This window comes from Prosopis cineraria, unplaced genomic scaffold (genome assembly GCF_029017545.1).
Source record: "Prosopis cineraria cultivar Desert tree isolate PC_DT_omini unplaced genomic scaffold, ASM2901754v1 PC12, whole genome shotgun sequence".
Lineage (NCBI taxonomy): Eukaryota > Viridiplantae > Streptophyta > Magnoliopsida > Fabales > Fabaceae > Prosopis > Prosopis cineraria.
This window is the reverse complement of record NW_026555343.1, coordinates 4212201-4238944: the sequence shown is the minus strand read 5'-3', so window position 1 is coordinate 4238944 and position 26744 is coordinate 4212201. Positions and strand designations below refer to the sequence as shown.

General features: G+C 30.9%; 3 protein-coding genes across 3 annotated transcripts; all 3 read right to left on the bottom strand.

Annotated features, from left to right (window-relative positions):
* Positions 1 to 2297: 2297 nt before the first annotated feature.
* On the bottom strand, positions 2298 to 4405 carry LOC129289485 (uncharacterized). Its single transcript, XM_054926254.1, has 2 exons — positions 4119 to 4405; positions 2298 to 2621 (listed from the first exon to the last, which is right to left on the bottom strand). Exons 1-2 carry the CDS (start codon positions 4284 to 4286, stop codon positions 2574 to 2576), a joined length of 216 nt encoding a protein of 71 aa, XP_054782229.1. The 5' UTR covers positions 4287 to 4405; the 3' UTR covers positions 2298 to 2573.
* A 1364-nt stretch (positions 4406 to 5769) lies between these two features.
* LOC129289644 (uncharacterized) lies at positions 5770 to 10561 on the bottom strand. Its single transcript, XM_054926454.1, has 6 exons — positions 10195 to 10561; positions 8893 to 9132; positions 7952 to 8063; positions 7672 to 7846; positions 6532 to 6772; positions 5770 to 6328 (listed from the first exon to the last, which is right to left on the bottom strand). Exons 1-6 carry the CDS (start codon positions 10376 to 10378, stop codon positions 6048 to 6050), a joined length of 1233 nt encoding a protein of 410 aa, XP_054782429.1. The 5' UTR covers positions 10379 to 10561; the 3' UTR covers positions 5770 to 6047.
* A 5617-nt stretch (positions 10562 to 16178) lies between these two features.
* On the bottom strand, positions 16179 to 18113 carry LOC129288498 (60S ribosomal protein L13a-4). Its single transcript, XM_054925112.1, has 4 exons — positions 17775 to 18113; positions 17096 to 17212; positions 16885 to 16972; positions 16179 to 16520 (listed from the first exon to the last, which is right to left on the bottom strand). Exons 1-4 carry the CDS (start codon positions 18044 to 18046, stop codon positions 16377 to 16379), a joined length of 621 nt encoding a protein of 206 aa, XP_054781087.1. The 5' UTR covers positions 18047 to 18113; the 3' UTR covers positions 16179 to 16376.
* Positions 18114 to 26744: the final 8631 nt, after the last annotated feature.

The following is a 26744-nucleotide window of genomic DNA, read 5'->3' as shown; positions in this document are numbered from 1 at the left end:
ATTTAAAAAATCACAAATTATTTTTTTAAAGCTTAGAGCCAAATATTTTAAATAACTAAAACTATAATAACTGAATTACATCAAATTAAAAATTAAGAACTGAATTATATTGGAGTCAAAATTATATTAATCAAGTGATTAATTTTTTTTTAAAAAAAATAAAAGAAACGTTCAAGCATAACACTAAAGTGGCTCGAGTAATTGTATGAAACCAAATATAGTTAACGGTGCCGCTCGCCCACCAAAGTACAGAAGCATTTTGTCCGCTTTAGATGGGGTAAAAGACTAAAATAATTACATACTATACAGTAGAGAGAAAATTTTGGTTCTATTCATAAAAAAATTGTCAATTTTTAATATTCTTTTATATTTTTGTCTTTATTACATGTTTTAAATAAAAATATCAATAATGAAATTTAAAAAAATTTATTAAAAATAAAGGTTGAGATTTTTGATTCTAACAAAATATGCTGAAAGTAATTTATAAATAAAATTAGAAGAAGAATTGCAATAAAGGAATATCATAATATTCATGATGATGACACCTACCCAACCCATGATAAATGACATATATGGTGATTTGTAGAATCGGTGGGTAGAAGGGAATTAATAATCAAAACAACATGAGAAGCACCGAATATCTATTGCATACATGTGAATCCAAGAGGGAAGGCAGAATATTCATATTTCATCAGACGCTCGTGAAAATATAGAGACCATAGATTTCATTGCAGGTGGTTGGTTATGTGATCTCATTCCATAACATGTTTCAATGTGCTATATGATTAAGATAGATGGAAGTTGTAACCCTACCAAATTTATTCTACACCATGATTTCCAATGATTGAAGAACAAGACACGTCAAATATAGGACATTCAGCATAGCACTCAAGCAAATACTTCATCTTGTACTTATGATAAGGTACCTTTAATCACTTTACCCTAATTAAGGAGAGATGATTAAGTTATTAACTTTATTTAGAAATAAAATAAACTTCTAATTTTTCTTATATTTAACTGCAATCTTTTATAGTTAATGAGTTGAAATAGAAGTATATTAAAAATACCTAATAACTTATCAATTAATGACTATCAATCTTTTCTAAAAGATGTCTTATAATATCATTAGGAGAGAGTAATAACAAAGGTTAAAGATTATTTTTGTTTCTAAACTATACACAAAAAATCACAAATGACTCTAAATTAAATTATATCTGTCAACTTTAAAGATTCTTTTTATCAATATCCATCATTAGAACCTACTATTTCTTTAATATTTTTTTAGGTTAAGAGTCATTTTTGCCTCCCAATTCTATTCGAAGAGTCAATGAACACCCTTAACTCAAATATTTTATAATAAAAAATATTAAAAAAATATAATGCTAAATTGACCTATAATTGAGTCTAGGGTCATTTAAAAAAATATAATGCTAAATTGACCTATAATTGAATCTAGAGTCATTTGTAACCTTTTGTGTATGGTTCAAAATAAAAAATGATCCTTAACCCCAACAACAATAACAAACCACATTGGAAACATATCTGAAAGTGGCAAGTCCCATTCAAATCCTGATGTTTAAGCACGTTGCGCGTATATTCCAACCTAAAATTCCACTCCTTTGGATTTCCATTATATGAGCAGAGCATTGAATTCGCCAACGGTTTATTGTCATGGCAATGTATGTTAGTCTGCCAAATTGTGCTCTAGTTATTGTAATATCGCGATAGACACCGAACAGCAATAAATGAACCTCAAGTCTCTTCTGGAATGGCTGAGCTGATGGAGATAGATTGGCTTAAGTTTTTACTTTTTATCTCATTGAGTGCTTCTTCATGAGTCTTGGCTCAAATGTTTCGTGGAAACAAGTGTCAATCCTTCGATCCTAATTTGTTTCTCTCTGCGCCACTTCGACATTGTTGTGAGCTATAATACAAAAAATTATGCTATGTGCTAATCCAGTTGATGCATTGACACTTGTCTCCACAAAATATCTGTGCCAACATTTACAAAGAAACGCCCTCAATGAGATGAAGAACATAATTATTAGATCAGTCATCTATAACCATGTGTTTGGAAAAGTATGTAAAATGGTTTGCTCAAGACACCCAAAATATGAACAGACCTCATTTTTTTCGACATCACCTTGTTAATTGCTGATCAATTTAATGTGCAAAATGTTTCTAATCGTTGGCCCTTTTTACCTTATGGTTTATCCTTAGCATCTGTAATTCTCCCTTTGTTCATTAAAAAAAAAAAAATGAACAAAAAACAAGAAAGAGCCTCTGCTGGATTCATATGAAGAGTAAAGCTACGACTGTTTATTGGTGTGGTGAAGCTGTTGTCATGATGAGTGAAACAACACAGAACAAAAAGATGACACGGTGATTCTTTTCTACCAAAATAGAAATCACGTAACCTGCAATGTAATCAAGTCCACAAGATCTTCGGTTTTTACCCCAAGAGATAAAATAGAAAAACACTTAGTCCGGGAAGAAAACGCACACGCTTGTGGTTTCATTTAAGGTCTAATTTTCGTAAGTCCCACAATTATTGCAAAGCATTTGTCAAATTCTCACAGGAACTTCCTGTATGGTCGACCTGCATCTTCGTCTTGCATATGCTGTAAACGCAACAAAATGATTGTAAGACACAAGGAACAAACTTTCTTGCACATAGTATATAGGAAACAGCATTAACGAAAATTTTGAGAAATATATCCTACCATATAGAAACTAAGGAGTATCAATGTCCCAACAAAGATCAACCAAAAGAGAGCCAAATAAAGCTCAAATCTTATTTAGCAGCATAGGTATAACCAAGGATGAAGTTTATGCAGGATGTAAAACTCACATCATTTTCAACCAGAAAAATCCAGTATATAGGCAAGGATCCTTTAAAGAAATCATATGTGATGTTGAAATTTATCTATTTTGTATTTAATAGTAGTGTCTGTAGACTGCTGGTAGCCATCCATTTCATGACAACCCAGTGAAGTCTAGATATTGCAATAAAACCATTAATTAAGATAAAGCACTCATACTTCCAAACTGCATAGACAAGACAGTTGCAAGTGCTCAGCTGAGCTTATTCACCATTTCAACAACTAAAAAACTTCTGTTGTACCAATCAAAATCCAAGTAGTTCACAATCTAACAGGAAAGATATAAGATTCTCATTCAAATCCTCACACAAAGTAGGAACTTGTAAACTAGATGCTCAAATTTAATAATGCAATGACGTGGCATGAGGAGGGGGAAAGAGAGTAGTTCCAAATGCCCATATCAAGATTAGCAAACGACGACAAGCCTTATCTCACTAAGTGAGGCCAACTACATGGATAGCTAAACATCATTGTACCCTATCAACAACCAAGACTTTGAGTATGTTGTTAATCAAAATGTCTCATTCAACAACTTTATTAAGTGTTTTCTTTGATCTTTCTCTACCTCTCGTTACAAGACTCAAGGCTCAAGACTACACGTTCCACCCACCTCATCAACACCTCCAAATGCCCATATCAAGACCAAGATTCCAAGATCCAAACCCAAAACCAGCTAAATCTACAATAAAAGCTCCAAGTCCTCAGGACCAGGTGAGGAAATTAAGTGCAGATTAGTGAATTCTGTAATAATACAGGCACAACCAGTTTAGGGCATCATCTATATTCTATCATGTATCCGCATTCTTATCACTCCCAACACGCAATTCTTTTCAAGATAGAAACAGTGGGAAGTTAACCCATTGCTTATAAGTCCAGCAACCCTACCCACTATGTCCTGCCACATCATCCATGCTACTCCAGACCTTTCCAGACAAAAATCCTTAAGTTCCCTCAAAGCAGCCTCAAATATCCATGCATCCCACATTTCTACCAATGTCTTTTCCCAGAAAGTTACTTCATAAGTGAAAAATTCGCATACAAGAGAAAAGGGGGCATCTTTAACCATAGGCTGCTACAAATATTCTTTCACAGAACTATCACACGTGAACATGACTATCTTAGGGCATCGATGGATCTATCCCAAAGCAGAAGCAAATGGCCATCAAATCATAAAACAAAAGAAATCATTCAAATGAAAAATAAGAGAAAATGACAGAGAAAGATTGAGGGACATACAAATTCTCTAACAATTCCCTTGTAGACAAGGACGGGAATAGCGATTCCGAAGATACCAACGAGGGCCAAGTTGCGGCGAGTCCATCGGAAGTTGTGCTCGAGATTCTCTCTAGCAGTGCTCCAATCCTCTATGAACCTGTTCTTGTGGGCTTCCATTCCTCCTCCCATCTTCCCTGATTTTGCTTTTCACTTCTACACTTCCTCTCTCACACCCTCGAGATCGAATGTTCGTTTCTGTTCTCCAAGTCCTCGACTTTGATGATCTCGCCTATTGGTGGGACATATTTGGTTACTTAGATAAGCCTATTCCGGTCCCAAAACTTTAGGTGTGAAAGGCGTAATTTGGGCGCATCAAGTTTATTTAATCAGACTCAATTTAAATTGAATTTATTTAAATTAAATTTAAAATATTTTATTTTTTAAAAAAATTATATAACTAAATTTAATCTTAAATTTTTTTAATTAATTTCACGCTAGCCCATCCAAAATTATTAACTTTATATGTATATAGAATCGAAAATTTTAACTGTCGAACTTATTCGAATCGAGTTTAATTCGAATTGGACTTATTCAGATTCAACTTAAAATATTTTATCTTCTTAAAAAAAATTAATATAATTAAATTCGGCCCTAATTATTTTAAGCGGGTTCAAACTTGATCCGAATTATTGATTCTACCTAAACTATTGAATAATTGGCTTCCTGAATAAAAACGGATTAGATTTATCAAAATAAATTTTAAAATGTTATTGAGTTAACCAACAGGGATTGGTTCATTATAAAAATCTTGACCATTTTATTTATAATCCACCAGATGGTGAGATTCAGTTCTACGATGATGACTTCATTGATAAACAACTTTAAGTACTTCTATAAACATAATAGCTCCATTTTAATGGCATGTTTTAGAATAATAATTAAAAAAATCGGCATTTGACAATTGGATCTAAAAGTCTTCGAAGTCAAAACGTAAGATTTGGGCGACAAGTAGTCCATTCATGTATGCATACATATTACAAAAAATTTTAACAAACCAGAATATTTATAAATTATAAATAATTCGGTTAATTCTTTATTATACTCCCTGCCTACAAATTACAGTACATGAGACCCTGGTTTCCACTTACATGAAACTGAATCATAAATACCCATTCTTAAAAGCTATAAGCAAACTATATATATTTTTATTTTGTTAAAATTATAAAATTATGGAATAAGAATTAAAGCTATGATTTAATTTTGGTTTAGTTTTTTAAAATATCATCCATTAATCTACACACATTTTTTTAACTAATGATCCTCATACATATTTTTAGTAGAACAACTTTCAATAAAGATGAGTTTATATTAAAACACGTGTGTATATTTCATATTTATGTAATTTTTACAAAATAAAATGAAACATACATAAGGAAATCACTCATTATATAATCGGAAGGGATTTTTCGTGGCTAACTATACGTTTTTCCTGCAACCATATCCATGCATTTCGGCTGTTAGCAGAGCAATGATTGATTACCCATTCAAACATAGAGGTAAGCAATTCATGCTTCTATATCTATCGGCCTAACCCGGAAGCAATGCTCTCTTAATTTACGTTACCTCAATTACTAATTACTAATTTGATCACCGACATGGGCAAGCCTCATGGTAAAGTAAACAAAGTTCATCATAGCCTTCCATTAGTCCTTGAGGATAATAGAGCAACAAATCCTTCTGGGTATCAAACAGTTAACTATACAAGCAAGTTTGGTCACTTGGAAACCGGCATTATGTCAAACAACATTTATTCCAGGGCACACATGATATGATAATAGAAGTGACACACCACAGCAAACCAATATATATATATATATATATATAGAGTAGTTGGTACTTTGATGAGACATGAACCCTTCTCCAGAACCTTGCAGCTGAGTAGCAGGGCACTTAGAACTCCCGATCGGGGAAGAGGATAGGAGCAACAAGAGACCACATGTACAGTGCAGCGGTTGCCCAGCTAGTGATGATGCGAACCCACACGGAAGGCCACCCAACATCTACTATCTTGCTGCTCTCCCCGACAGAGGTTGTCCACCCAATCAGAAGCATTGCAGAGTACATGCTAGCAAGAGAAAAAATCAAATGGAAAAAGGCATACGAATATGTAACTGGCTTTGCTTTTTCCTTCTCGTCTTCCTCCTTGGCATCCATAGGAAGCAAAGGCTTCCCTGCAGACAAAAACCAGATTACCAGTTATTAGCTAGCATCTGTGGCTAAACAGGAAATGTGATGCAATTCCTAATGACTATCAATATGACAAATCAATCATGATTTCTTTCAGGGCATTGATGTCTCTGAAAATGTTATGATGCAGTCATACTTTTGAATGTGGCATTTTATTGCACTGAAAACTTTGGATTTCAGCAATTACCAGCACGAGGTGAACTTGGCGGAGAAAGCACTGCAGCCGATGATCCAGCTCGTACAGCAGAATAGACAACAGACAGAACGGTTGTAATTAAACCTAAGGTAAGGGTGCCAGTGGAAACAGCTTTTGAGTGCTTGTGAAGACCATTGCACTCATAATCTCTTGGTTCACTGGCCAGTGCACTATAACAGAGATAAGTGCAGTATAAGGATATCACCGATGCAGGCAGGATGCTACTATTTACCTGTCAAAAAATAAGTCGATTCAACAAGGTCATGCAAAGAGATTAATTTAAAGACTGATTAACATGCATGCAGATTTTTACTCATTCTGACGAACCCCATCCCCAAGTGAAAGTTTAAAAGAAATCTATTCAAAAAAGTAGTTTTGTTTAAAATTTTATCAGGTTATCAATATTAATGAGTTCAGCAAAACTGTCCAAGAAGTGCTTTTTATAGTTAAATTATTAAAAAGCCATGTTTTCTTTGGATGAGGTAGACTTAATGTAAAATTGTAAGAAATAACAGATAATTAATGATTGGATTAAACTTAGGTCCAGCTCCTTACATCTTGACATCAGATTTTCCAAATAAAATATGGAAGTTTAATTAAGAAATTATACATTTGTTTGCCAAACATGATACTTGCTCTGTTTAAATTGGGATTCCCAATAGCAAATACATAAGAAACCACATATAAATCAATTTTCCTAATAATTTAAAATGACCCAAAACAAAAATGCTACCACTCAAAAGTATCCTATTTTTTTAACAGGTACAGCCAAAGGCTCCAAAACAATCATAAGTACATTTCTGTAAAATAAGTTTATCCCAAAGAAACAAGACCAGACAAGCTATAAAAGGTACAGATCATGCCCTTCAGTAGCAAGAACATATCCCCGGCTAATATTCAGCTGGATTTACCATGATCTAAATCCTCATTTACACATGATAAACGTTTATAAAATGGTATAAATAGCACAGAAGAAAACAAGGATAATATGCAACACATTCAACCAGCGCTTAAACCAAAACAAAAAAGGGCAATCTGATAGCATAAGACAACACAATCAACAAATTTGCATTGACCTAAAGAAATCAAATCAATAAGGTTAGTTATAATGAAATCAAACGATGAACTTACAGCAGGATGCAAAGCAACTATAGCAAAAACAAACGCGAAAATCAGGGTCATGGTAATAAAAAAGGTATTGAGGCCACAGTCCTGTCCAGATGCTGTGAAGAAGTGAAAGAGAACTCCAGAGAATGCAAATGTGCCCACATAACAAACGAGAGAAACCACAAACAGAGCAATGTACCTGTATAAAAGAAAAATAATGAGGAGATAATTGAAAATTTGTCATGTCAAGTAAAGCAAATTACATCAGAGAAGATAAGTTAGTATAGCAAAAGGCTAAGCTCACCAGAACTGCTCATCATATCCAACCCATGTGTCATTCCATCTATGAACAAAATCCAACAGCAGCACAACTTGAACAAGAAGAAACAAACCTGAGCCAAACTTTGATGACGTTTCTGGAAACAACAGAAATTTCATCAGAATCAGAACACAGGAAGATTGGCATGTCAAAACTCAAAAGAATACAATGAAAAGGCCTATCTTTATTAAACTCCTTCAATTCATAATCTGCTTTAATATGAATAGACTGGTAAGTACGAATTATACCCCTGATAAGCCTGAGCAGGTAATTCTAACAATTACGTAATTAAAACTTAAATCAATGTTGAAAATTAGACTTCAGCATATTATATATTTTACCTAGAACTAAAAGGATCTTGTATTGGCGGGTCAATTTACAGTTATAGTGCATTAATGTTATCAAAAAATGTCTTAAACTAGCCTATGAATAATGATTTCTTTTTAGGAAAATATATACACTAATATTACTTACAAAAACGTAAAATTATTTTCAGAATTTAAATCATCCATAATTCAAGTTTCTCCACCATCCAAAAGATAGGCCTTCCAATATGATAAACTGCATTAGCTGACAACCATGATTCTCATTGGACATGAAGATGGCTTGTTACAAGATATAACAGAATAAAAATAATAGAATTCTTCAAGGCATGAACCAAGAATGATGCTCCCATCACTCTTTTGCAAATAGCTCCATCCAGATGCGCCAGTAACAATGTCCTTATACTTCATAAAAACTCAAATCATTATACAATTCCTCAAAAAAATTGCACAGTGGATCTACGGTAGAAATCAAAATAATTATTGCGTTAGCACTTAGCACTCTCAAGTTCACATTCACATAGCTTACTATGCATGGGGACTTTACTGTAGAAAATCAATTCAAAATTAAATAACTTAAACTAAATTATAGGAACTACTTACCATACAAGTCAATAACCTCATTTGGAAGGAAAAACATGAAAATGACCAAAAGGCACCAACATATGATTTTCATCATCCATCCTCCATGGTGCAAACTATCACGAGGATCCTTCTGGCTCCTCACACCAATCATTAGAATTGCTAGAATAGTGAAAAAGACAAAATTTCCCAAGCTAACCCGCAGAACTGCATCTATTTCAAACCATTCTTTGCTAGGTGTATGTGCGAAGTGATTGATCCCTGCAGCCATGACAAAAGTATGATGGATTAGCCCTAACCTTAAAATAAGAATGCCATCCTCATCTTGACTTGGTTAATAAAATACTAGCACAGCTGATTCAGCAGTATAGAATTTATTTATAGATATTTTATACTCAGTTAGCCACTAATTTGCTAGCAGCAAAGCTTTAGCTGGGAAAGCATTAATATATATTAATACAGTCTTTGTGACTGTGTAAATTACATGATACATACTTACTTACAACAACTAGACATATTTCTCCACGTGTTGCATGATGCATGACAAAGAATAACTTTAAAAAAAATGTAAAGCTTGCACCTAACTTTTCTCAGACATGTAAATCATGTTGATATGCATAGAAAAAGATTGAAGGAATAAAAAAAACCATACGGGAAGGAATACAAAAAAAATGTCAAGAAAAATTAAGAGACCTTTCTTTTTTCTAAAAAAAAAAAAGGAGCTCTAGAAATGTCATACGCTTGTGAATAGAGTGACTCCTGAAGATTTTATAGGTTACATTGATTGATGATTGATGGCACTTCTCAACAGAGTGATAAAACAATAGAGAGTTTTAACTTTTGGTGGGGAGGGGGAACCAAGCAAGAAATATTTACGACTGAGGTGCACAAGAGACTTTTAGCTTTTGGAAATAGCTGATTGATTTGATAGCCCCGACTATCATCTGTAACATTAACATATCCAACTGTCTGCATAGTTAGTCGTGCAATGATAGTCTATTCCGGCTTCCTAGATATATCAACAAAAATCCAAAATTGTCTGTGATAAAACTACCAATATCCATAATACGTCTGATTGCCTACACACAAATCCAAGTCGTGTAATGGTCATCTAGTCGAACTAGCTTAAAATACCTTATAATCAAAGCCCAAATTTTCAAAGATAAAATATTGTCGAAATTCATAGAAGAAATCAAATATCCAAAACACAAATCCATTAAATAAATTAAAACATTTTATTTTCCTTGCGTAATCAAGAGGTGATGCAACAAGACCCACAAACAAACAGATGAAAATCAAGAAGCAAAACATTCAACTGCTTACAGGGGATTTTCTCCATTAAGGGAGCGGCGACCACACGAAGAATCCATGCAACAATTAGGGAGAACGCAAAAAGCCCACAGTAGGCAATCCTAGCGGAACGCCGGCTGATACTTGACACCGCCGTCCGGCACGCATCACAAGCGCAGGCCGCGCAGCATGATGCGAGGCAGGAAGCAGCCCACATCGTCTTCTTTGAAGATTAAAATTGGGTGCTTATTGCAGCTTAGAGCTTTGCCCGTCAACCGAAATTGTTTTCGATTCGAGGATTGATCAAGATTTCAGAGAGGTTGTGATTCTAAGGCAGGAGAGAATAGGGCAGAAAGGGGAATGAAATTAGACTCCAGGAATTGCGAAATGACTTCGATTCTTCAGTTATCTCCTAGAGCCTTTTTCTCTTGGAACCTTTTTTGGTTCTGATTCGAAACTGCGTCGTTTTAGAGATTTTCTGTTCAGACACGGGTCAAAGCAAGACGGGTTTTGGGATAGGGCCATGCAAAAATCTTTTAATTTAAATTTAGTTCGACCCAATTCAATTTGACATGGTCCAATCTTATTTGATATATATAAATGCTAATCTTTTTAGATCAAAAAGATTAAAAAAATTAAACTTTTTTTAGGTTGAATTGGACAGGAAACTAAACATTTAAACCACTTGATCCAGTCTGGTCCTATTAATTTATTTAATATAATTATAATTAATTAATTTTTAACAAATGTTTCAAGTGTAATTGACGCTAAGGAGATGATTATATAAAAATTTATTGAATTTGTTTCTAAATTATTATTGTAATGTAGTGTTATTAAAGTTTGTTGAGTGTTGTTTTTGTTAAAATTATAAATTTAAATCATTTGAATTATAATAAAAAAAAATTTGTTGTTGAAAATTATTATGGATTTATTATTATTATTATTATTATTATTATTATTATTATTATTATTATTATTATAAGTGTTTTTATTATTTTAATTAAATTTATTAGGTGGAAATGGATTATTGCCTCTCATAGATGAAAAAGGGAGGAAAAAAAACTAAATGAGTACTGGATTAACAAGATCAGTCTCCCAGTTCTATAGATCAAGTCTTGTCCTGTTAATCTTCAGATTATCATTGGACAAGACCAGACTACGAGTTGCCTAACCCAATCATTTTCATAAAAGAAACTAGATTTCGAGTTAAACTAAAGTTCAGTGTCATCCAGTCCTTTGTGCAGCCTTAGTTTGGGAAGAATGACATTGTGAAAGATTAAAAAAAAAAAAAAACACATTGGGATGAAATAATAAGATTTTTTTTTACAAAAAATAACAAGAATTACTTGTATCAAAAGAGAAATAATAAGAATTACATCCAATTGGATTTGATAAAAATTGAATTTCATACGATAATATTGGCATTAAAACAGAGTAAGAAGCCTTCTGGGAATTACTGAGTTGGGATGTTAGTTATTTCATTATTTATTGGAATGTTTTTTGGAAGTTCCTTTTTTAAGAGAAGAAAGTAACCACCATTTTTTTTATATCTTTAAAATAATTATTTTAGTAAAAATGATATAATGTTCATACTAAACTTTTAAAATTGTATTTTTTAAAAAAAATAAATATATAATTTAAAAACAATCTTAATATAGCCCAAAAAAAGCCATATAAGATAAAGGCAAAAACAGAAATTGAAGGTCCTTTTGGTTATTTATAGCAATGAATGGAAAATTGGGCCAATCTGATCATTAACTAAACTAGCCAATTGGTTGATTTAGTTAATGACCTAACTCGGGGTAGTGCTAGCTCAAACTAATCCGGTCAATCCATTGATGATCTAGTCAATTTGGTCCATTGTAATGTATTTATTTTAATAATATATTTGATAATTTTTGTATTTATGATAAAATTATGTGATAGATTTGGGAGAAGGGGATTGCAAAATAATCATAGATTTGCAGGAGGGAGATTGCAAAATAATCTTTAAATATCAATTGTGATGGAGAACATTTCTCTTTATATTAAATTTTTGTTAGGATGAATGAGAAAAAATTATTTAACTTTTTATTAGAATCTTATGCGTACGGATTCTCTCATCTTCCTTTCCTTCCTCTTCCATTATTTTCTCTTTTTAACCATTAAATCAAAATTTAGATAGTTTAGATTTGATATCCTATAAAATTATTATCACAATATTAAATTATAAAAAATACAGATAATAAAATTCAAACTCCTAAAATTTAATAAAAACAATTTAAAAATACAGTAAAAATAAAATAAAATAAAATTTTTTGAAGGAGTGCAATCAAATCTGAATCATTCAAAATTTTAATTTAATGGTTAGAGATTAAGAAGAGGAGGGGAAGGAAGAGGAGAGAATCCTCTCCCGAATTTTACCGAGTTTGTTGAATTTTTGTTGGAATTATATTGATATGTTTAAGATTTTTATCTCTTTATTTAATTTTTGTTGGGTTGTTTTAGTAGAGCTAATAATTTTTTATTTAAATATTCTTTTTTATATTCAAATATGAATATTTTTTTTATAAGTTAAATTATATTATTCTAATTAAGATGAGTCTAACTATGAGTTTAACCATTAACTCTTGATCTACTCTCTTAATTTATCAATTACAATACATAATAATTGAAATGACTTATCAACTATAATACAATATAACAATAAAGTAATTACAATATGTAATAATTGAAATGACTTACCAACTATAATATAATATAATAATTAGAAATGTTCAGCTTGTACCAGTTTTGATTAGCCCGATATCGTCCTGATCATATTGGGACAGCTCTCATCCCGGCCCGAAAATAATTGAGACTTGACTTTGTAGGATGGGATAGAAAAAAAGTTCAGGACGGGATGGGAGACGGGATTACCATCGGGATGTCCTGTCTTGTTCCATCCCAAATATTATATATATTATTTTTATTTTATAAATATATATTAAATATATTAATTATATTAATATAATTTGTACTTATATTAATTATAATTACAATACTTATATAAAACTAAAGTTTTTTATATTGATAATTTTAATGACATAAAGTAAATAGGATGATATATTTTTTTATAATATATTAATTACATTAATACAATTTATTTTTATATCTATCTATTTAACAACTTTTATTTATATCATATTTCTTGCTTTATTTTCAAAAAAACAATTAGCTTAACATATCTCAAGGAAAGAAAAGAACAATAATTTGGTATTGTGCTTGGCTTGCATATTGTTGTTACTCTTATAACCTAAAGATCACCTGTAATTGTTATTATAATGTGTAGTTGTGATTAATGTAATTCAATAATTGACTTTAAATTGTTGTGATTTATATACTTGTGTTGTTATGATTTTAAACTCAATAAATTATATGATTTAAAATTTTAATAAATATTATTATCCAAATCTTTCTCCAATATTTTTCGATTTATTGGGACGGCAAAATGTCTCGATCTCATCCCACTCCCATCTTGATTCCTAACGGAACGAGACACAAGACAAAAATTTAGTCTCAATCTTTTTTTAGGACGTGACACGGGATAGAGGTGTCTCGATCCTGTCTTGTGAACACCCCTAATAATGACAAAGGAATAACATTAAAATTACGATAAATTAGCCTATTGGTCGAAATAAATTTTGTGCCCAAAAAATATGGACTAAATTTTAAAAAATGTAAGAGTATGGCCAATTTACATTGATATGCAAGAAGTTTATCATATATATACAATGGTATATCATTGACAAATATAATAAACTAGCTATAATATAAAATATAATAAATATTAGGCTATTTGCTGGATTTTCTCCTGTAACATGAATTATATCTACAAAAGTCTTTTAAAATTAATATATATAAATCTAATATGATTAAAGAAATAACTGAAAATAAAAAAATAGATTGACAAGAAAAATTAAATGGTAAAATTGATATGTTTGTGATGTGTGTGTATGTAAATAAGTCAATATGTTTAACTCATAGACTAGGCCTTAAAAAATAAGCTTGGCTTATTTAATTAAAGGTTTGAACCTGACCTAAACTTATTTAATAAATATATTAGCTTAAACCTAAAATAAGCTAAATTGTAGGCTCTTTTTGAAAGTTTGGCCTATTCCCACCTTTGTTGCCTCCCATATAACAAAAATGTAATTAATGATTGGTAGATTATTAAATTAATTGTAAAATAGGGGAATTTTAAAATCTAAACCACCTATTTTTTTTTCTTATTTTGCATGCTCTATTTAAAAATATCTTTATGTTTAAGGATTAAAAAACATTTTTATTCTTCAATTATTTGCTCAAGAGTATCTAATATCCTAAACTTTTATATAGTACAATTTTGTCCTTCAACTTTTAAAAATGGTGCACTAGACACCCTGTCATTAAAATAATTTACTTTGACTATTAATTGACTGTAAAAATTACAAAATAAACCTACAAATTACAAATAATGACTCATAAAATTGCAAAGAAGTATCATATAAAAAATGAACATTGATTAAGTCCCTAAAATAATGGTTGGTTAAAAGCATATTTTGGTCTTTTACATGGATAATAAATAATATTTGTATCCAGTTATTTAAATGTAATTGAGGAGATTTAATTAATATGAATTTTCTTATACGATACTTATATATAATTTTATGAATCCTTTCCTATGATTTTTCTATACAGTTAAGCTTATATATTTAAAGTTCTTGTTTTTGCAAATTTCTTCATATATTATTTATTTTAGAATAAATGAGTAAATTATTCACTGAACTTTAGATCCGGTGACACTATAAATTATAAACTCATTTATTATACGAACTATTTTTTTTTAACATTAAGGCAAGCCTAAGTTTGATAATTGGATTACAAAGAGAAGTCTAGTTCACCGAACGATTGGCAGGTACTTCAAAATAAAAGATATTGAAATAGTTTATAGGAATCGTATGCATAACTTGCAAGTCAAAACTACCATGATGGGCATTCCTAGTTAGTTGGTCCACACACCTTACTCCTTCTTTATATGTACGAACTATTTTCTCACCTTTTAAAAATGATACAATCTAACTTTATTTTTAATAAAAATTAATTGTAATTGTTAGTTAATAAAAAATAAAAAAAAAGGATATCAAAAATTATGAAAAAGAGAGCCAAAAATTATTTTATCTTTTTTTATAATTTTTTTATAATTGGCTGTAATTTTTAAAACTTTTATTATAATTTTTAATCATTTTTTTATATTCTGCTAACAATTGACTTTTTTAACAATAGTTAAGTCACACTATTTTCAAAATTTAAAATACAATTTACGCATTAAATAAGTTTTAAATTTAACTAAACCTAAAGTTTAAAAAATAATTTATTCATTTATCCTTTATTCTAAAACAATATCATTAATATTATCAACAGATTTAAATTTACTTATATTAATTTGATTGGAGAAAAATACATTAAATATATATTACATATAACAATCAGAGATTGAAAAAAATTATAAAATTAGCAAGAGTAATTTAGGAAAAAAAAAACTGAATGGGCGTGAAAAAAAATTAAGATTCTAGATTTTAGAACCAAAACAAATTTCTCAATTAAAATAGTTAAAATGAAGTTACAGCAAAATTTGCTCTAATTTCTGGCGCAAATCCGGTGGCAACCGACTCAACCCGATCCAATCCACAAAACGGTTCGACGAACAGGAACGGCCATTTGTCTGGTCAGGGCCAGGAAACATCAACTCTGAAATAGTGAGATCGTAAACTCACTTTCGTCATTTTCACTAACGATGTCTCCTGCGGGCGAAAATAAAAGCAGCAACGTCCATAAAGAAACATAATCTTTTTGCAGTCCCTGGCCTTGTGTATGCTCTCAAGCCATCAAGAGTTTACTGGCTTCAGCCACTTCTTGAAACAAACTAGACTTGATATGTTACCACAAACATCACACACCCAACCGTGTATCAATGGGGTTTGTGATGAAAAAGCATTCAGTTTATAAACATTCACCCCTTGGAAGCAAAACCACAACTCATTTGAGGAAAATATATTGTCTAAATAACATAAGTAGCTCTAAGATATCAATAAAAACGGCTTTCAAGATTTAACAGATTTGAGGGTCCAATACCAGGTACAAGCAACAAAGATGCAGAGTTCAATATGGTATAACTCTCGTCAAAACTTCAAAAGCACTACCTAAAAAAAGACAACTCAGTACTTAACGGGAGCAAGGATTTCAAGCTGGGGACCAAGCTTTTCGTCTGCGATCTTTTCAGCTTTCACCCTCAGTTTGTTGAGCTGCTTCTTCCTCTCATAAACCAATTGTGCTCTCTCCTTTCTCTTCTTCTCCAACTCCTGTGAGTCATAGAATGGTCAGAAACTTCAGCACCCAAAATGAATGTTTCACTCAATTTTCCAAAGTTTCATAATCCGCAAGAAAAAATGTTACAACAAGAAGCCAAGCCACATCCCACTAGATGGGATCAGCAATTAGTGTATCCAACAAAACAACAACCCAGAAGAAAAAACGATGACACCAGGAATTTCAATTAGTTGTAGTTGATCAGTTACATGTGCAGTTATCAAACCCATAAATGGCCTTTGCAATTAGTGTATCCGATCGGTCTATTGATATTGATAATTTGTACAAAGGCACTGTTAAACATTTGTGTAATGTAGAATGACATAAAGGAAGGAGTTCAGACACGGAAGCACTTACCCTGATGGTATCATAGTAGTTCCATCCAACCTCAGATGACAATTTTCCTAACAAGCAGTATTTGTGTCCTTTCTGAAGCCTCAACACTCTGATTGCATTCAGATCAAAATTCATAAGAGAAAAGTTAATACAAATACACTGATTCTTAAAATACCTCAATTGCAGCTTGCCAACACAGGAAAGGGATAACACGGGTAGAACTAAAGCTTACTTCAAAGCATCAGGGACAACCATCCTCTTCTTCTTGTCATATGGAGGGGGTATGCCCTCATAAACCTTCAATCGAGCAAGTGCAGCTGCTCCACGCTTGGTCTTGTGGGGGATCATTCTATAAATAGAGATAACGCCGATTAATATCAAATCATAAACACAATAAAAAAGTAATAATAGTTTGCAATTTTCCTTAAACAAGCGTAACATCTCTAAAGAAAAATAATCTAAGCTATCAAGTGAGTAGATAAAAGTCAAACTTTGATGTATAGACAAATAAGAAAGTATGTGATGTGCAATGCAAACCGGAAAGTAATATCCACCAACATGCAATACCTAAAACTCACTCAACAAGGTTGATGCCAACATAATCATATTGATTTGCTCAAAACAAACCATGCATAATCATATCACGAAGGATCTATTCATTCCCTGAATTTCACTTGGGCAGCTTGGCATTCAAAGTAATCACTACACATCGATATTCATTGAATTCAGAAATAATATAAGAACATCAACTAGGCACAACTAGCCATATTACCTTGGAAGCAAAGCAGACGCATCCGGAAAAAAATTCAGACCACTAAAAAATGAATCCCAATATTTCAAATGATCCTAAAAACACACCGACTGTCCTATTCATTGAAAACAGACAAAAATGCTCAGCCTGAGAAACTCACCCACGAACAGTGCGCCAGAAGATCTTGCTTGGAGCTCGGAAGTGAATGGGCCCGTGGGAAGGCTTGGTGTTCATGCGCTTGCGAAGGAACCTCATGTACTTCATTTTCTGCCTCACAAGGCCGCCGGAGATGCAAATCTCCTCACACCTCACCACGACAACGCTCTGGCCATTGAGGAGCTCCTTGGCCACGATCGAGGCCAGACGACCCAACATGTGGTGACGAGCGTCAACCACCACCCTCTTCGCGCAGATCCCTGATCCTGACACCATTGTCGCTCACTCTCACAAACTCTCGCTCGCAGGACCTCTTTGCCGCTCTCTGCTGCGTTTGAGACTATAAGGAAGAGAGGAATGACGAAGTAGTAGCTAGGGTTTTTGCGTTTTGATTATGGGCTCGGCTTCCACACTAGAAACCCGGCCCATACAGAAATGGTACAGATTAACAAAATAATTAACTTAGCTTAGAGTACTGGCCCAAACCCATCAGTTTCTGATAAATAATGAGTTTTTAATATTCTAGTCTATTTGTTTAAGTCTTTTTTTTTTCATGAAAAAATATTCGATTTTTAAAATATATTTTATACAATTTTATTATATTTATTTGAATTTTTAAAAATAATCAGATCTGAAAAAAAATATCTCTACTTACCTTTAGAAACTATATTTGATTAGCTTCTGAATGATAGAGAATATTATACAACTGATAGACAAAATATCATAAAATTTTAGAATAACCAAATAATAAATTATCTTTTATCAATAAAAATATATTAAGATATTATACGATATAAAAATCACAAAATAATAGTTACTTTTATTATCATTATGTTTCTTCTAATAAATACATGACATGTACCAGTGTAACATAATATAATCTTATATATTATTATTTTTAATGATTTTATTTTTATAATATAATTCCTCTTTAATTTTTTTTATCTTTTTTCTCTCTCAATCATCATCAATGATAGGATTAATTTATATTATAATAGTTTAACATTGCAAATATTTATTGGAGATATAGATACATAAGCCTGAGAAGTGAGGAGATATGTGTGATGCATCTTCATCTTTTTTCATCTCTTGCTCTTCTTGTTTTTTGGCGAGTGTCAACAACCCATATCTTTTCTTGCTTGAATTCATTAGTTTTTTGGATCGCTCATTTACTATTAAATAATAATAATTGATGATGATGATCATCATCACTATTAATTGTGTTTTATTCTTCTTGGTCGAAAGATGTACGATGCCTGTCATGTCATCTTCCAATATTTACATGAATATCGGTCAGGGCAAGCCGCAACGGAGTTCAGCTGGGAAGAGAGTTTTGTCGAGAGGATAATGACTAGGAATCATGCTGGCAAAAGGGCGGAATGGAGGGATTTTCTCCATATTGCTTGGGCTATTTTGTCTTTTCACATGTATCATGATTAACAACTAAATCCCACCTCTCAACAGGCTTCTCTTCATTTACCTGTGCCTTCACTTCCTTTCCTCTGCACATCTTAGCCATTAGTTTATTTTTTGAATGTTCTAGATATATTATTTAGAGGGTAATTTTTTTTTAAAAAATATTTTTCTACAGTTTTGAAATTTTGAGATCAAGTTTCAGGAGTTTTGATTTTTTTTTTTACAATTTTACATTTTAATAATATTTTTTAAAATATTAAATCTGGACCATTCAATATATAATCTAATAACTAAAATGTATAATGGAGAGGGAGAGGAGGGACAAGTAAACGGGAGAGAAGCCACTCCTTGACAATTAAGGCAAATTCAGGAGACTTAAATAGGACTAACTTGTTTAGCTGGGATTAAATGTGATTTTCCCAATTTTAATAGTATTTTCATCCGAAAAGGGAAGTGACAAAAAGAAAAACGAAGTCTGGTCCCTAAATTAAAAATCTCAGAACTATAGAGTTAAGGGGGAACTATTTGGGAGGCAACTTCTTGTATGTTGAAACAGTATGCCAGCAAACATGGTGCTTAATGCTTATGTTGATGTGAAGGAGAATTTGGATGAATTGTCAGGTTAATGGATTGAACTTGAAGTCCTAAGACATCTGATAAAATTGGAATAATATAAAAAAGATTAACATGGCCCTGCACATGCCTTGAATTTACACAATATCTTTTGACCTTTTGGCCAAATAGCAGTGTAAATCTTGAATTTATTTATTGTGTAAATCATTCTTTTAATTTTAAAAAATGATAAAATTTAGCTCTCGTTGCAAACAAAAGTTAATTTCAACTTTTTTGGTCAATAACTTTGACTGTTGGTTGGTTAGTTAGTGATAAAAAATTATTTCAAAAATTATAGAAGAGAACCAAAAATAATTTTGAAACCCTCCTTTTCTATTATTTTCTTGTCAAGGAACAGTTAAAGTTAACTTTTGTTAATGGTGACAGTCAGATCATACTGTTTTCAAAAGTTAAGGAATAATTTTCATAATAAACGAGCTTCAGGTTTATGATGTTATTATACCTAAGGTTCAGGGAATAACTTACTTATTTACTTAGTAAAATACCATAAAATTCAGAAAACAAATAGCACGAGAAGAAAGAAGAAACAGATCGTTTGATTTAATCTAAATGGGCTTACAAGTCAGAAAATATGACACCAAGCAATGGTAGGGTTAGGATTCAGAGTTAGGGAGTGCAAGATAATTTAATCTAAAGATTAATAATTTTTTAAAAAGTAATTGAAACAATTAAAAATAATAATTACATTTGTACTAAAATTGTAAATAAATAAGTAGATTGATCATATTTTTTTTATTACACAAGACACAGGTCAAAGCCTGGATGTTACACAAAATTACATTAAAACATCAAACGTATACAAGTCAAAACAACCTAATATAGGTTCATACCAGACATTCGAATCATCCTTCCTATTTTGAGCATCCTTCACAAGCTAGTTAGCTACCCTGTTAACCTCCCTCGGTGAGTAAATAATCTCCACATCCTATCCTGAGATAAGCAATTCACAAATCTCCAAAATATCATATTTTGATGGATGATCAAATCCACCTGCTATTCTAATTAACTAAATACTATTAAAAGAGTCTAAATGACATTTAAATTTGGTAAATGTAACAATTTACACAGCTTCAACCCCTCTTTTAAAGCCAACAATTTTGCAGCAATAGGAAGTATCCAAATTGACTTTGAAAAACAATAACCCATTTACCATTAGCGTCTCTAAGAACACCTCTTCTAGTGGCATATCCAATATGGTTAACTGATCCATCAACATTCATCCTGAAGTAGTCTATAGGTGGTAGGATCCACTTCTCATCTGAATCTTCAATCTTATGAAAGATTTGATTGTTGAGTCTTTCATTATCTACCTACTCCATTAATTGATCAATCACACCATGCATAGTCTCTTGAGCAAAGTATCGTTATCCCTCTATAGCACCCTTGCATATGTTCTTCCAAAGTGTCCAACAAGTGAAACCAAACACCTTGTGCCATGTCTACCTACTTCTTTTAGTATTTCCAAAGGCATTGCTTGTATTCTTCCTCAGCCAAGCCTATAAATCACATGAGAAAAAAGATACAATAGATATAGGGTTAATTAAATCAAGCCATACAGCTCTCATTATATCACAATCCCATAACAGATGAATAATTGTTTCCTCACTATTACACTCAAAGGGACAATTTATGCTCTCACATAACCTTCTCTTGGCTCTGAGGGAGTTAGAGGGAATTCTCTCATGAATAACCTGTCATAAAAAATGCTTAATCTTTTATAGAATAGACCATCACCATAGTTTCCTCTAGAAAGACTCAAATTGTTGGTTTCTAGGATTTTGTAGAAGTTTAAAGGCTGAGCAAACATTGAAATTACCACCTGAAGACTTCTTCCACCAAAAGCAATCCTCTTGACATAATATAGAGAGTTTCACCATCTTGATTTTTTGAACAATCCAATCTGGGAGGAATCTTAAGCATTTACTAACATTTCATTCTCCATTAGGTTGGATGAAGCTAGCCACATTAGCTTTCAGGTTAATCAAATGCTGATTCTTATCAATATAGGAAATAAGAGGCTATTTTAGAGAAGTCCAAAGGTCCCACCAAAATAATGTTTTTGCTCCATTATTAACTTTCCTGCTTACAGCATCTCTAAATATATCCTAAATCATGAACACACCACTCTAAACAACAGAGGCTTTCTTTCTTTTTTTTTTCTTTTAGATAGAAGGGTAAAGATTATTTCCACACAAATATTTAAACTTTTGAATTATAACCCACAGAGACTCAGGCTTTGTAGTTAAACCCCAACATAGTTTCATAGTATAAGCCAAATTTTGATGGAACAAATCTTTAAATCCCAAACCCCCATCCTCTTTATCTTTCTTCAAAACATCCCAGGCAATCAAATGCATTTTCCTCCCTTCTCTACCTTGATTTCACTAAAAATTCCTACTAGTTTTTTCAATCTCATTTAGAATCCCTTTAGGAATAATAATAGTTTGCATTTGGTAATTAGGTAAGTCTAACAACATTGACTTAATTAAAATGGCTCTATCTGCCAAAGAAAGATATTTACCTTTTCAAGTTGAAAGTCTCTTCTATACCCTATGCAAAATAGGAGAGTAGGTATTACATTTGACCTAATCATGTAAAAGAGGAACTTCAAGATATTTACCTAAATTTGCTGTAAGCCCAATTCCCAACTCATCGTTAAGCTCCTTCATATGATGAAAATGAATGTTACAAGAAAAGAACACTTTAGATTTCTCAAGGTTCACTCGATGGCCAGATGCCATGCAGAATTTGGTCATGATGTCTTTAATGATCTCCATCTACTCCTTGCTTGCCTCAGTAAACAGAATCAAGTCATCAGTGAAAAATAGGTGTGAAATGCATGGTCCCCTTCCTCTAAGTTGAATTGGTTTCCATTGTTTAGATCGTACCTGTCTTTGGATCAAATGTCTAAGCCTCTCCATACACAAGACAAACAAGTGAGGACATAAAGGGTCTCCTTGTCTCACTTCTCTAGTAGCAGAAAGCTGTTGAATATCCTCACCATTTCAAAGGATTTGCATAGATTGATCATATTTTTTTTAGAAAGTTATATTAGTGTTAATATAGTATTTTATGTAAATATACTCTTTATATCTTCTATTGATCATTAAGTAATATATTACATATTTAATAAGCTCTTGAGCTCTAAATATTTTTTTATTTAGTTAATGGTGCAAAATATAAAGAGTGGGGGTGTAAAATTGTAAAATATATATACCTTACTTATAATTTATTTTTTCAAAGTGAGTGCATTTACCCACTTTCACTACCAAGGATACATTATCCTACTTCCTTCACATATGCGATAAAGTTAATACTGTCAAAATAAAAAATTATAAAGACCTAGTGAGAAATTAAGTCATTTTAAGTTATTAAAAAATTAAGTAATTTTCAACCCTTCCTTTTGTACCATTTATATAGCTAACTCTCTAGTGAATGTCAAAATAAATGTAGTTTTATGATTTTATGATTCTATTTTTATAATTATCCATTTTTGTGAAATGATTTTTTTTATAATCTTATTATCTGTACTGTTAAAATGTTTATAATTATTCTTTACGTATGTTTTATTATTTTTCAGTAAACTGTTTTTAATTCTCGCAGTTAACTTTTTTTTTTGAATTTTATATTAAACAAAATTTGAATTTTATTAATACAAATTATATAATTTAGACATTATTTAAAATTAAAATTATAAAATGAGTGCTGTTAGATAACATATAAATGGCGTGTTATAGATCATCTACTGTCGAAACTCGCCTGCTGTTTAAAGTTGTTGAACTTTAAACTTGCTGATCGACGTTATATTTCCCGTCTTATTTTAACTACTTAATTATTAATGTACTTTCTTTTATCAATACTTAGAAAGAACATAAAAAAATTGCAATAAAAAGTTAATAATAAATCTTATAAATAAGATAAAAAATCATTTTTTTCTCTACTTTATGAATAGGACTGGAGGGACTCGCTAACTATCCTTGCGTTTATTGAACATATACTCATAAAACGAGATAAGATGCCTAGTAAAGATGTGTGGCGATTGAATTTGGATAAGAAATGAGTAATTAATGAAGACAATACGGGCGCACAATACCAGAAAGGCGTTCCTGATGCTTCTCTTCTCTGTGTGAGGACCGCTGAACTTGTTAATATTTAGTGTATGCACGTACGGTTAATTATTTACAACCAACGATCATATCCCAAATTAAATTCAGATAATTAACTGACACGTACAGCAATTTTATATATATATATATATATATATATATGTCAACATACATGTTTGTGTGAATACACAAATTGAGAGGAGTTTATCAACGTGTTCGTGGGTTTTTTTTTTAAATATTTAGTCGAAGTTCTATTTTGTGTACTTAATTTGGTTCATTAAATCACTACAAAAAAAAAAAAAACAAACTTTTGTCGCAGCCAAAAGTCCAAAAGTCACTACTAAATTGGTTGTTAAAAAATTGTCGCTATAACAATTATTTGCTAATAATTTTTGGCGACCAGAAATATTGTCGCAATATTGTCGCTATCAAAAGTAAATTTTTGTTGTCATCAATGGTTTTTTGCCACTAAAAGTATTTTTAGTGACAATAAATATTGTCACTAAAAGTTTTTTTAGTGGTGACATCAATTTTTTTTAAAATAACAATTTATTTTATGCCTCATCATTCTGCTACGTGTGCATCAAGTAATGCCACGTTACCTGCCATACATGCGACAGATGATGCCACGTCACTTGCCATCTTGTGTTGCATCACAAGCTATGTGTTCGATGGATGATGTCACATCACCTAGCCACTTCATGCCATGTCACATGCCATGTGTGCATTTCTTCAAACCATCTTATATGCCACACCACCATCTCGTGTCATGTCACCTGCTACATATGCCCCCTCAAGCCACCTCATGCGCTACGCCACCATCTTGTGCCATGTTACCTATCACGTGTGTGTCTTCTCAAGCTACCTTATATGCCATATCACATATTTGCTGTAAAATATGACAAAATCAAGGTTTGAACTCTTGACCTCTCCCTCCTCCAAGCCTTAAGTCTCCCTTCTTTGCTAGTTGAATTAAAATGCACATACAATTATTATATGTGAAATTAAATATATGTTATGTAACTATATACACATATATCAAATAATAATATTAAAAAGATATACACATATTATATTTTATTTTCAATTATTAATATGGCAAAATGATTTATATGAATACTTAAATTATAATTGTAATAAAATATTATTTTTCACTAGTAAATATTATTTTTGTTCGGAAAATGAACTTAAAATAAACAATTTTTAAATATTAAATAATATTCTTATATACATTGTAATCAGTTTTTAAATTATATTTTTATTTTTTAAATGAAAATTATTAAGTATATAATTTATTTATAAATATGTATTATATTATTTTATGTTAAATATATTTTAATTTTTTCTTCTCCATATTTTTCTTAAAAATTGATAAACTAAATGATTACATTTTTATCTTCTCTCAAAATAGCTAAATGTTTCCCCCTCTTTTATTAAAAATATATTTTATCAATAATTTTTTCATATCTTAAAAAATTATTTTGTAAAAAATTAACTTTAACCACGTAAATTTTGTTAATAGTCATTTTAAATAATTTTGAGAATGAAGACTAATAACTTTTATAATATATGATAATTACAAGAATCTCATATGTGATCAATCTAGTTAACAATTAATCATCCTCAATCTCATAGCCAGGTGGATTTGAATAGTTATTCATATTATTTCTAATGACAATTAGTTATAAAAATATTATTAATAACTTCTTTTTTATAGCAATGTAAACGTAAATATATTAGGAGGAATTACATGGAATCCTTGTCTAAAAGTCATTAGAGCTCAATAGAAGAAGTAAACACCATATATATATATATATATATATATATCAAGCTAAGCATCAAGTATGCAATATGCTAAGTAGTCTACAATATCATTTGTATCTCATGACATTTGTATAACTTTAACATCCCAATGCCATTTATATATTTGATTGTAAATAATAATTTATGTATAACTTAACCTAATCATAATTGAAAGTAATAAACCCATCAAGATTTTGATTTATCATATCAAAATAATAGCTTAATAGCATAATTCTTAAAAAATATATGAGCTATATATGTCTAAAAAATGATTATAAATAATATAAAATTAGAAATAATTTAATAATTAAACTTAGTACATCTTAACTATTTTCGTTTGTTTCACGATCTTGTATACAATTTATTTTTAATTCTATACATAAAATAAAAAATTTAATTTCATAAATATATTTTGAATAATTTTATTTAATTTCAAATTTTTAAAAAATTCATAAATTTTTTTAAAAATTTAAATTATAATTTTATAAATGTTGCTGCCAAAAGTAAATTATATAAATTATTTTTAATTTTTAAATTATTTTGTATAAAAATACTTTTGGTGGTGATGTCACGGCCAAAAATGAATTATATTAATTATTTTTAATTTTTAAATTATTTTTTATAAAAAATACTTTTGATAGCAACAAATGTCACTACTAAAAGTAAATTATATGAATTATTTTAAAATTTTAAATTATTTGTTATAAACATATTTTTGGTGATGATAAATGTCTCCGTCAAAAATAGATTTTTAATGATAACAAATTAAAGTTGTCATCAAAAATTCACTTTTGACAGCAACATTTAATTATTGCCACCAAAAGTATAGTCACGGTGGTGACAAATTGTTGTTTTCAAAAGTAAACTTTTGACAGTAACTTTAATTGGTTACCGTCAAAAGTGAACTTTTAATTGCGACTTTTTTAGTCGCCGCTAAACTTCGCCATCAAAAGTTATATTTTTTGTAGTGTGTACTATAGCTTTCATCTATCCCAGTTGTTATTTTTAATTTTCTT

What these genes read in the sequence shown, in the direction of transcription:
- LOC129289485 (XM_054926254.1), bottom strand. Translation starts at nt 4,286, where the DNA reads ATGGGAGGAGGAATGGAAGCCCACAAGAACAGGTTCATAGAGGATTGG. An exon ending in AGGGAATTGTTAGAGAATTT is followed by an intron (nt 2,622 to 4,118) that starts GTATGTCCCTCA and finishes TTGCGTTTACAG; the next exon opens with CATATGCAAGACGAAGATGC.
- LOC129289644 (XM_054926454.1), bottom strand. Translation starts at nt 10,378, where the DNA reads ATGTGGGCTGCTTCCTGCCTCGCATCATGCTGCGCGGCCTGCGCTTGT. An exon ending in CTTAATGGAGAAAATCCCCT is followed by an intron (nt 9,133 to 10,194) that starts GTAAGCAGTTGA and finishes TCATGGCTGCAG; the next exon opens with GGATCAATCACTTCGCACAT. An exon ending in GCCAAGTTCACCTCGTGCTG is followed by an intron (nt 6,329 to 6,531) that starts GTAATTGCTGAA and finishes TTTTGTCTGCAG; the next exon opens with GGAAGCCTTTGCTTCCTATG.
- LOC129288498 (XM_054925112.1), bottom strand. Translation starts at nt 18,046, where the DNA reads ATGGTGTCAGGATCAGGGATCTGCGCGAAGAGGGTGGTGGTTGACGCT. An exon ending in TTCTGGCGCACTGTTCGTGG is followed by an intron (nt 17,213 to 17,774) that starts GTGAGTTTCTCA and finishes CTCTATTTATAG; the next exon opens with AATGATCCCCCACAAGACCA. An exon ending in GTTGTCCCTGATGCTTTGAA is followed by an intron (nt 16,973 to 17,095) that starts GTAAGCTTTAGT and finishes GAATGCAATCAG; the next exon opens with AGTGTTGAGGCTTCAGAAAG.